The sequence below is a fragment of the Scylla paramamosain genome, chromosome 22 (genome assembly GCF_035594125.1).
Source record: "Scylla paramamosain isolate STU-SP2022 chromosome 22, ASM3559412v1, whole genome shotgun sequence".
NCBI classification, from domain to species: domain Eukaryota; kingdom Metazoa; phylum Arthropoda; class Malacostraca; order Decapoda; family Portunidae; genus Scylla; species Scylla paramamosain.
In genome coordinates, this window is record NC_087172.1 from 13,444,930 (window position 1) to 13,456,877 (window position 11,948).

The 11,948-nt window shown below is 40.2% G+C and overlaps 1 protein-coding gene across 3 annotated transcripts in view; it reads left to right on the forward strand.

Moving 5' to 3' along the window:
• LOC135111589 (uncharacterized) overlaps window positions 1-9,336 on the forward strand; it is an 18,011-nt gene extending 8,675 nt beyond the window's left edge. For all 3 annotated transcript variants that reach the window (XM_064025045.1, XM_064025047.1, XM_064025046.1), the window contains exons 3-11: window positions 1-65; window positions 455-546; window positions 2,424-2,543; window positions 3,158-3,300; window positions 3,960-4,027; window positions 4,265-4,513; window positions 5,143-5,319; window positions 6,362-6,591; window positions 6,979-9,336. The exon at window positions 1-65 is cut by the window's left edge and continues 277 nt beyond it. In XM_064025045.1, coding sequence (XP_063881115.1) covers window positions 1-65; window positions 455-546; window positions 2,424-2,543; window positions 3,158-3,300; window positions 3,960-4,027; window positions 4,265-4,513; window positions 5,143-5,319; window positions 6,362-6,591; window positions 6,979-7,163 — 1,329 coding nt within the window. In that variant the 3' untranslated portion in view covers window positions 7,164-9,336. The remainder of the gene's footprint in view (window positions 66-454; window positions 547-2,423; window positions 2,544-3,157; window positions 3,301-3,959; window positions 4,028-4,264; window positions 4,514-5,142; window positions 5,320-6,361; window positions 6,592-6,978) is intronic.
• Window positions 9,337-11,948: the final 2,612 nt, after the last annotated feature.

Genomic DNA, 11,948 nt, shown 5'->3' on the forward strand with positions numbered 1-11,948 from the left:
TTGCTGTACGGTGCCGGTGCCAGTGCCAGTAAGCTGAGGTGCCCCCTGCTCCCGACCGTTTTCAGGTATATGATATGTTTGTGTTCTTCGTGACTGATAGCATAGCCAGGCAGCAAGACGTGGGATTTTCATGCAGCTGTTGGTGTATTTTAGTGTTTAGTTATATTATGTAGTTAGTGTCTGTCACTGGTGGCTACTGTAGGGGTCTGTACTACTAGCTAGCATGAGTTTCTGCATTGCATGTCTTATTATTATTACGACCTGTGCCTGATTACAACACCACCACCACCACCACCAACAACAACAACAACAACAGCAATAGTTACTTCTTCCTCTACTACTACTACTACTACTACTACTGCTTCTACTGGTGGTGGTGGTGGTGGTGGTATCACTATCCATGCACCATCCGTGGCCACAACAGCTACATAAGTTCGCGTCTCGCTCCCAACAGCATTGACTGGAGGAACACACTCTGGCAGCGGGCGACTCTTGACATCAACGATAATTTTTTGCTTTATTCCGCCTTCTTGGACCCAGACGCAGGTGTGTGACTGTGTGAGTGTCAATGGGTGCATACAAGCGTGAGAGAGAGAGAGAGAGAGAGAGAGAGAGAGAGAGAGAGAGAGAGAGAGAGAGAGAGAGAGACGTTGGCAGCATAAATCAGTCAGTAAACCTTTTGAAGTAGTACGTGTCAGTTTATTTCAAAGTAAAAGGAGTAATCACACACACGCACACACACACAGACTTAAAAAAATACAAAATATTATTCCAAATGACACTATTGCCTCACTACACCTGCTTAAATTAACTCCAGCACATAATTATTCAGCTGATAACACTTGTGCATGTCTTAAAGGTCTGTGTGTGTGTGTGTGTGTGTGTGTGTGTGTGTGTGTGTGTGTGTGTGTGTGTGTGTCTGTGTGTGTGTGTGTTTGTGGGAATCGAGGTGTTGGTGTTACCGTCTCTCGGTGGAAAGCTAACAGCCGCCCTCAGCTTGTCACAGTGTACCGCAGTGCTGCATTTAGTCCTGGCATCAGCTGTCATTGTCACGGTTATTCTTGGGTAGCCTTCTTGTGTTAACCTACTAAGAACACAAGAAAATGAGAGAAGCCGCAGAAAGACATCAGGCCTATATTGGGCGGTCTGTATATGAAACAGTTTATTTCGTAAATGCTAAATCAAATTAAAGAACCGGGAAAGGAACGTCAGCAACCACCAGAGAGAGAGAGAGAGAGAGAGACGTTGGCAACATGAATCAGTCAGTAAACCTTTTGGAGCAGTACGTGTCAGTTTATTTCAAAGTAAAAGGAGTAATCACACACGCACACACACACACACACACACACACACACACACACACACACACACACACACACACACAGACCTAAAAAATTACAAAATATTATTCAAAATGACACTTTTACCTCATTACACCTGCTTAAATTAACTTCAGCACATAATTATTCAGCTGATAACACTTGTGCATGTCTTAAAGGTTTGTGTGTGTGTGTGTGTGTGTGTGTGTGTCTGTGTGTGTGTGTGTTAGTGGGAATCGAGGTGTTGGTGTTACCGTCTCTCGGTGGAAAGCTAACAGCCGCCCTCAGCTTGTCACAGTGTACCGCAGTGCTGCGTTTAGTCCTGGCATCAGCTGTCATTGTCACGGTTATTCTTGGATAGCCTTCTTGTGTTAACTTACTAAGAACACAAGAAAATAAGGGAAGCCGCAGGAAGACATCAGGCCTATATTGGGCGGTCTGTATATGAAACACACCTACTTATTTCCAATTATCATCCTCATCCATAAATTTCTTATTTTTTAAAGCTCACTAATGACTCAGTATTAACAACCTCTATTTGAGAACCAGTTCCTTCCTACTGTTTTTTTTTTTAATCTAACTTTGTGTCAAGCTTGAATCTATCTTTATCAATCTTACCAGTGCAGGAAAAACAGTACTGTCACTTTTATTCATATGTGCAACCATCTGGATCAAGTTATCAGTTAAAACTAAGGAACAATCTTCCCTACGAGTTTCTCAATAAACACTCTGGTTTAATAAAAGCAGAGGGTCTTCAGGAAATGAGTTGTTTTCGTGGCAGATCGTCCACGAGGGAAGTTTCGACACACGTCAGGAAGTGCATGCGTCTTTCTTGCTTGGGGGTCATCACTGTCTGTCTGCTGATTAGGGAGTGGTTTATCTCTGTTTTCGTGTGTGTGTGTGTGTGTGTGTGTGTGTGTGTGTGTGTGTGTGTGTGTGGCTAGTATTTATTATCTATCTCTATCTATCTATCGATTGATCTATCTACGTATCGTTCGATCTATTTTACTTTATGTATGCATATTGTATGTGTCCGTACCTACCTAATCACTCACCTACCTCTCTGTCTCTAACATAAGTACTACATTTGGCTCTCCCTTCCAGACGGCAGGGCGTCCATCAGGCTCCTCGGCGTGTCGAAAAGCAAGGCTCCATCCCTTGCCTGGTGCCACATTTGGTTCAGCTCAGAAGCGCCGCCGCTGCCTGTCAGAGTAACTAGCGTGGGTGAGTCCCTCGTCAGGAAATCCTGATAGCATTGAAAGGAAACGGTTCGCCGGCTCTATTCAAGTTCTCTGTTCACTACTTACCAGAAGTAATTTCTTGCCTCCGTAGGAAACCCTACTGCTAATAAGAGTAAGAATTTGTATTGTTCTTGGAGACATGACTATAGAGACAGCGATCCTATGGCTCTTGTAAATACCGGTACTTCGATGCGCTAATGCAGAGGATTTTGGATTCTGAAACACTGCGCCGCACCTCCGCTACATTCAAAAGGATCTAGTAGAAAGCTGCATGGGTTTTCAAGGATTTTTTTTTTTTTACGGTTTTAGTGACAAATTAACAAGATTTCTACGTTATTAAAAGAAAAAAAAAAACAGTCTTGAGAACCCGGCTGATCATCTCTGTGGCCTTGGAAAATGTTGTGGTGAGAGAGCAAAGCGTTTCAGAATACGGGCCTTTGTGTTGATCGTGAAGTCCTCTAAATTTGCTGACAGTCTCTTTACGAAACCTGACATTTGATAGATTCTAAGCAGATCAGAGGGTTTGAAATTATGGAGAACTAACAACAGTTGAAGGGAGAAGAGAAGCGTGTGCACCTGTCTTCTTTCTTCCCACAGACTACCTGGACTATCAAAACAAAAACAGCGACCGCCAGATGCCGTACTTGCTGAGGTGTCCTCTTCCCCCAGACACCCTTGCTGTGCCCCTCGCTGTCTCCCTTGTGTCTGAGCCCTGCGCGTCAGCTACCAATCTGCTTAAGGTGCCACACTAACTCATCTTTGCTTTCCGTGTATCTAATTACTGTTCAGAAACACTTCTGCGTTGCACCTCCACTACAAAAAGGTTCTGTTACGAGGGCAAGTTAATGTGTTCCGGAAGGCTTACCTGACGAGGGGGGAACGGGCGACGTGGCAGTTCTATTAGTTGAAGCTACACGGGTTTTTATGGGTGTCTTTTACGGTTCTATTGACAGGTTAACTAGATTTTTACATTATTAACAGATCGCCCGTGAGAATACTGCTAATCATCTCTGTGGCCTTTGAAATTGGTCGTTGTGAGAGAGCAGTGTTTCTGAATACGGGCTTAAATTTACTAAACGTGTATTTGTAGCATTCGTTTACAATCTCCAATATGCCGTTTCTGTATAGTGTCTATTGTTCTCTAATTGCCCCTAAAGACAGAACATTTTTATCAAGATCAAGATTATAAAGCTGAAGTAGACAGTCGGACCACCGGCACTTGGAGGCAGTGTGTGAAAAGGCGCCTGTGTACTGTCAGAGCCTGGTATAAGAAGTGCATGAGAATAACAGAAAACTGGTGAACTTACACATGGCTTTGCATTTTCATCACTCGGAGTTATACCAGGTTAGAGTTTTCTCAATATTCCATGCGTCAACCAAGTGATGTTTCCTGTTTTAGGTGATCGGCGCGAGGGAGCGTCACTTGTCTGCCTACAGGTCCCGCGTAGCGCCTCGCAACCCCGTCACGTAAGTCACTGCCTCCTTCGTGTCTCTATCATGTGAACCACTAATGTGTAATTCTTAAATCTTTCTTGTATCATTCTGCAGTTTTTTTATTTATTTATTTTTTATTAATTCATTCTTTTTATGTAAAAGGGGTTCTGAACAATGGGTACAAAAAAAGCACGCTTATATATTCCACCACAGTGGAGTATATAAGACGCCAAAAAGTTTGAGTGTATAAAGGTGTGGTGTGTGGCGCAGGTTGGTGCGGGGGTGGGCGGCGGCAGTGTGTGGGCCGGCGCTGTTCTATTACCACGAGGACTTCTCGCAGCGCCTGGTGGAGTGGCTGGAGCTGCTGAGGGCGCAGGGCTTCAGCCAGGTGTTCCTCTACACTACTGATGTACATCCAAACATCACCAAGGTATTGCGTCACTACACTCAAGAAGGTTTCGTGCAAGTCACTGACTACACCTACCCGCCGCCCTACGTCAACGAACCCAGCCTCCGGAAGTGAGTCCCAGGAGGGAGAGTGGCGAGGGGGTCTTTTATTGAGAGTACAGACTTAACGCTTTGCATTCCATCCCTGGCAAGACGTTGTTCTATTGTTTTCTAGTGTGTGTGTGTGTGTGTGTGTGTGTGTGTGTGTGTGTGTGTGTGTGTGTGTGTGTGTGTGTGTGTGTATTGCTTAAATCAACAAAACACGAAGATATAACCAAGGAGAGATAACTTCCCCTCTTCAAGCTATATTTCCACACCTGCATATTTGTTCACTTAGTTCACACATTGTTTATCGGCGGGGCAACACATCACATGATCATGCCTGGCATCTTTTGACTCCTCACCTGCGCATCGCCACTATAACCGAAACTAGAGCTGCCTATACTTATGTGGAAACTCCTCCAATAAGCATCTTTCTAGGAGAGACAAACTGAATTTATTTTATTTTTTTTATTTATTCATTTTTTTCGTATTCTTGATCATACTCCATGACATGTAAATGATGATATTGGTGATACCAATGATAAGCCAGTATCCAGGTGGTGATGGACGTAATAGCAACCGTGTTTGCTGACGCAGCCTAACACTGTCACCCTCATTAGATGCCGCGTTCACTGACCCTAACGCCTTCACACCCTCAGGCTTTGGACGCAGAAAGAGAGACAGAAGATGTTTGCCCAGGAGAACGTGCACTTCACAGACTGTGTTCTGCGCCACATGCACCAGTACCGGTTCCTTGCCCACTTTGACCCGGACGAGGTGCCCATCTTACCCAACCACGACAATTTCACTCACTTCCTGGATGATCTCATTGCAAGGTGCGTGAGCCAGTGACTGAATGATGAGTGAGTCAGGTACAGATGGATATTTCACGTCCATGGTTAAATTTGTATTTTTATTACTGGTTCATTAAGAAGACGAGTCATTTACGACATTGCGTTGAAAAATAAAGTAATTTGAGACAACTGCTTTATTGAAAAGTTAAACCATTCAAGACAACTGTTTAATTGTAAAAAAAATAAAAATAAATAAATAAATAAGGTGAAGTAATTCAATACTACTGTTTCATTGTAAAAAAAAAAAAAAAAAGGAGTACTTAATTTTAAGACAAGTGGGCCACTGAGATGAAGTGAAGCAATTTGAAGCACCTGCTTCACTGAAACAGTTGTTATTGAAGAAAAATTGCTTCATTGTGTAAAAAAAAGTAATCTCAGATACGTACTTATTTCAGTGAAATAGTGAAACAATTTAGGACAAATGCTTCACTGAAAAAAAAAAGAAAAGTTTTCTCTCCTTTGATGTCTTTCACATATTCCCCTCTAGATTAATTTTCATTCATTCTGTCCATCATTATTACACTCTCTATTGCCTTTACACTTCATTTATAATTTTTTCAATGCATTTCGATGACTGCAAGAGTGATATTAATAGGATAAAACAAACACCGATTTCTTATCTTATCTTATCTGGAGGAGCCAGTTCACTCCTGTTCGTATCATATCAGTTCGATACTGTTCGTTCGTGTTCGATGAGTGACGCGTATTTTGAAACGCTTCATTTCTTCATCTCATAAGGACAAAAATAGTTAGTTGGGTTCTCAGTAGTGTTTTTCGCATTAATGATGAAATAATCCTCTTAAACTACCACTAGAATCATAAACACACCCTTGAAGATCCCCAGTAACGCACGCTAGACTAAAGGCCGTTGGCAATAGTCGGAGTAAGACGCGGAAACATTTTTTGACCATGACTATGCTGCTTGGATGTTTCTTATTAACTATCGCTCCTCTTTGAAACTTGCTATACTGCATTGCCAAATACCGACAGTAATACACCTCTGTCTGTCTCACACTGCTTGCAGCATAAGGGGAGCGGCACCAGCGGGGTTCAGACTGCAGTGGAGTTACTTCTACAGCAACATTGGGCCAAGTAAGGAGACTGCAAACCTGCCAGATCCTCTGTGGGCGCTACGTCACACTCATCGTCAGGCGGAGCACATGAAAAGACCCCTGCCAGGAAAATTCAAACCCATCTTCGATATGAATGCTGTGAGGGGCGTCTATTCTCACGGTCCTATGCTGTGTACGGGAGGTGAGCGGCCCTCCTATCGTCCTGGTGTAGTGTGTCCTCTCCCTTTACTTTCTCTTCCCTTCAGCATTCTAACCTTCAACCTTCCCTTAATTAAAAAGAAAGAAAGAACGGAAAGAAAAATGACCAACTGGCAGGTGAGAAGCATGTGGCAATGTCGGTCTTCTTCAGCCATTCGTTAGCCATTGGGACATTTCCCCTAGCCATTTGTTAGCCAAGGAGACTTCTTTAGTCATTCATCACCCAATGAGATATTTCCTCAACCATTTTGTCAGCTGGTTCTGCTAGTCATTCTGTTGGCCACCTCTCTCTCTCTCTCTCTCTCTCTCTCTCTCTCTCTCTCTCTCTCTCTCTCTCTCTGTTAAGTCCATATTTTGTTCCGCTCCACAGGTCGATGCAACCACGGCGCCCTGAGAACAGTGTCCCCCGAGAAAGAGGCTTTCCTGGCACACTTCCGACTTGACTGTGATGAGGTGTGCAAACAAAGCCTCGTCTCTGACCTTACGCTACTCAGGTATAGTGAACAAGTCATCACCAGGGCACTCAAGGTGATGACCATGCTGAACTTGGTGTAGTGTAATGGTGCAATGTACATAATGCGATGTAATGTAATTTGGCGTGGTAGTTTATCTAATGTAGTGTGATTGTAGTTGGTGATCTATTTGCTATTTATTTATTTATGATGTGAGTGCTGTGGTTGCCTCTAGTCTGTTGCCATAACCACTTATAAGGACATGTTATGCGATGAAGTTGCTATACCAGCTTTATGAACAAATTCTGAGCACTTGCAATTCTTTTGATATTTGTAAGCGCTGACCATGCATCCTTGTGGTCTAAGTAAGAAAATAAGGGAAAGTACAAAAAGCTAGTCGTTGCGTGAGTAGCTGTATTATTATTCTTACCTGTATCCAATTATCATCCTCATCCATGAATTTTGTGTAGTGTCCTCTTAACTGAGTACTCCATTTCATTTTCCTGTAACTCTAATTGAGAACGTCTTTCTTCCTGTCTCTATTTTTAAATCTAACATCATCAAACATGAGCTCATTACTCCTGTAGTCTTATCCTGATTAATAACTCTAAGGCTTTTGTTTTCGTCATCCTTTTCTATTTCCATCGATCATTCTCAGCCATGGATTTATCTAGTCTTCTTTTAAAACGCAAATGACTCCTCACTCAACTCACTCACTCCTCATTATCTGGTCTATTCTAGTCATCCACCACTCGCTTTGTGAACCATTTTCTTTGTCTTTTGTTACACTTGTCCCATAACTCAACTAGACTTTGCAAGCTTCCTGTCACTTACGAATATAGGAACACAAGAAAAGTAGAGAAGCTGCAAGAAGCCATTAGGCCTACACGTGGCAATCCCTTCGTAAAACATACCTAATGTTAATGATAATTCGCACTTATCATACCTAATGACTCAGCGCTAACAACTTAATTACTGAGTCTGTTCCTTTCATCTACCATTTTATTTGGGAACCCATTCATTCCTCACTCAGGGGACGACTGAGTGGATCATCTTTGTGTTAAATAACCCTTGTATCGTTTCCACCGCGGTACAGTGGTAACGATCGCGCTTGAGGGCCTACAGAGTCCTCAAGTGCACCGTCTCGAATCCTAGGCAAGGTCTGAAAGATCATCAACTCAGGTAACGGTTCCCAACAATGCCAAAACAAGTCCTTTGTTAAAAATGTACCATCCTAACCCTGGTAGATAACGAGAAACCGGACGTAAATACTGAGGGAAAAAAAAAAAAATCCAGACTACAGAAATATTGAAGTGAGTGACCAAAGTACAGAAATGAATGTCGAAGAGAAAAAGAGTGATTGGGATTAAAGAAGAATTGTGCAGCAGTACTTTTATACTTTTATACTTTTATATATATATATATATATATATATATATATAGAGAGAGAGAGAGAGAGAGAGAGAGAGAGAGAGAGAGAGAGAGAGAGAGAGAGAGAGAGAGAGAGAGAGAGAGAGAGAGAGAGAGAGTTATTGCTGATTAAAAGAAAATATTATTGTACAGCAGTTATGAATGAAAGAGTTAAGAGGAAGCTGCCAGCCGTTCCACGCTAGAATACAAATTGTTGCGGTTGTTGCTGGTTGTGGTTATTATTATTATTATTATTATTATTATTATTATTATTATTATTATTATTATTATTTAGTAATGTAGTAGTAGTATGTAATGTGATAGGTGGGCGTTATCGTGACAATTTATCGCGATAACGATATCGGATTACCAGTTATAATTATTTTTCCCGCGTTACCGATTCATCAGCATCACCGATACGTTTGGTTCCAAACTAGCGATAATCGATAATTTTAGTTTTTGGAACATGATCATGTTGAAGTTTTAAACTTTCAAATTAAGATGTACTTATTTTACTTAAAACCGTACTTTTCATCAGTAAAGAGACAGGATAAACATTGAATTTGAAGTTTTTCAAAGATTTTTCTAAGTTTTCTAAGGTAAAGATAAGGATAAAGATTCAGATTTATCTTGTTTTTTATTTAAAATATAATTATCGTCATCGCTAGTATTGGAATTTTGGATTTATCGATTTATTGGTGATCGGTTATCGGGTGATAAACTTATCGCCAGTATCGATTATCGGTTGTCGCCGATAAGGCTATGGTTATCGATTTATCGGTTATCGTGATACATTTTTTTCCGTTATTGCGGCCACGTATGTATGACATATCTTTCCGACAAATAAAGGAATAATATATGTTTCTTTTCTTAATTTTCATTTCTATTATATATCCTGAATCACTGACAGTTACTACATGCTGGACCTAAATTCTCTTATGAACAGAAAACAAAAAACACCTTGAACTCTTTCGCCTCTTTAACCTTCTTGCTGTGTTCGTCCCTTGCTATCAATAAACCCAATGGAGAAGAAAGTTCACATGTACACACACGAAAAAAAAAAGATATATATATATATATATATATATATATATATATATATATATATATATATATATATATATATATATATATATATATATATATATATATATATATATATATATATATATATATATATATATATATATATATATATATATATATATGAAGAGAATAAGGATACAGAATACATAATCTTTGCTGCCTTTGAAAATATTGAAAATACTCCTGATGAAAGAGAGAATAAAGGTACGTATATACCAAACAAATTGTTTAAAAATACGGATTAATAATAGCACATTAATCACGGTATGGAGGGAACAAAGTACGCGTTTCCCTTTATTTATTTTTTATTTTTTTGTTTTGTTTAAAAGAATACAGGTTTTACATCAGTCACAAAGTATGTATTTCTCTCTACAAAGTGTATGTGCCGAACAAAGTGCTTCAAAAATTACTAGTTGGTAGTCACACATCACCCTCAAAGTACGTGATTTCCTCTATAAAGTGCACACTACCGTATCTTACAGTTTCCATTACTCGTGTAGGCAGCGCGTGTGGTGAGCGAGGCGAGTCCCGTGCGAGGCTGTGGTCGTGAGGCGCAGCGGGAGGCGTTACTCACCTGCTGCGCTGCGATACATCAACATTAGCTCGCTGCCAATGGTCTTGCAGTTCCCAGTGAGAGGTGACCATACAGTGCTAGCTGCTCCTCAGCACGGCTCAGTCTGGAGTAGTGAAGCTGGAGTGCAGGTGTTATAGATACAGGTCCTTTTTTTTTGCCCTTGACCAGAACCCTCTTAGATAATAAAGAAAACAAGAACTATAACGGAAATAACATGTCTACTAATTTCCAGACACTATTAATTTATTCTTGTGCAAAAATACGATGCTTTTCTTTTAAATCATGATCTACACAATGGAAAGATTAGTGATGAAGTTATGAACTGAATTAATCTAAACCCGATGTAACTTAACATAACCTAGCCCTCAGATGGAAACGCTAACGCCGTTTTAATATTATTCGAAAAAAATAAATAAATAAATAAATAAAATAAATAAACTTGGCTCCTTGTCTAGCACCGAGGAGGGAGTAGTAGTCTTGATAACCCACGCCCTGTAAGTCTTCTCGCCGCGAACTCAAACCGTGAAGCGTACAATCATAAAACAAGAATCAATCAGTACAGGAGACAAGTACGGTACTAAAAAAAAAAAAAAAACGCTATTCGTAAGTAAAAAGCCTTGTTACAGAAGAGGGCGTACGTTTTTTTTTTTTTTTTTTTCGTACTTTAATAACGTCTTGGTATCCTTTCCCATCACGCGGTTAATCTTAATTGATTTTTGTTGGCTCACCTCTTCCCCTCTCACGCTAGAGATACGTAGACAAATAGCTACTGTATGACTACAGCGAGTAATATAACAATAATTAATTCACGCCATATATTATAGCTTACAAATATCTAGTGTCTCGATCTATCATACATCTGCAGTCCATATTCTCTTTAACAGTAAACACTTCTCACTCAGTAATGCATAAACACTGGTGGTCTTCAGTTTCCTTCACAAATCGACAGTATGTTGTGAAGGATTTGCTACGTCACATCAGGTTCGAAAGCATCTGAGTTAGTTAATGACACAGACAGGCACAGAAAGAGTGACACGTTGCAGCCGAAAACTTTGGATCATATTTTGAAACACTTCTGCGCCGCACCTTCACTACTTTCAAAAGGCTCTAAATGAGGTTATACCAGTTTTTAATGAATTTTTTTTTACGGTTCTAGTGACAGATTAACGAGTTTTCTACATTATTAAAAGGAAAAGCACTCTTGAAAACCCGGCTGATCATCTCTGTGGCCTTGGAAAATTGTCGTGGTGAGAGAGTGAAGCGTATTATACGGTATATCTTATAATCCTCAGCCAGCCTCTATCTGTGCCACCTTCCACCACCAACCGCTACAGTTCCTGAATGATGCCGCACAAAAACACACATGTTCGAGATTTTCATTCCCGTAGTTACATTCACGTATACATTTATTTTATTTCCTTTTTCTTTTTTTACTGATAAGGGATAAAAAAAAAAAACAGATAGATAGATAGATACGATAGATAGATAGATAGATAATTTATGATTACAGTTACAGGAATTGATACAAATTACAAAAACAAACACGATGGACAATAATTCTTAAAGCGCAAACTTAAATGCATAAAAGAAAACTGCAGTCCATAAATCATAACACACACACACACACACACACACCACACACACACATCTTGGAGAAAAGAGATATTTCTCCGTCAGTGTTATTTGATCTCTTTCAGGTTGTTTCTTAAAAATCCTTGAACCGTAATCTCAAACGTGTCGACATCATATCTTCATTACTTCCAAAAAAAGACTATAGTGAAAATTATAAGGATGATTCCAGTGACAGTTTAACATGAA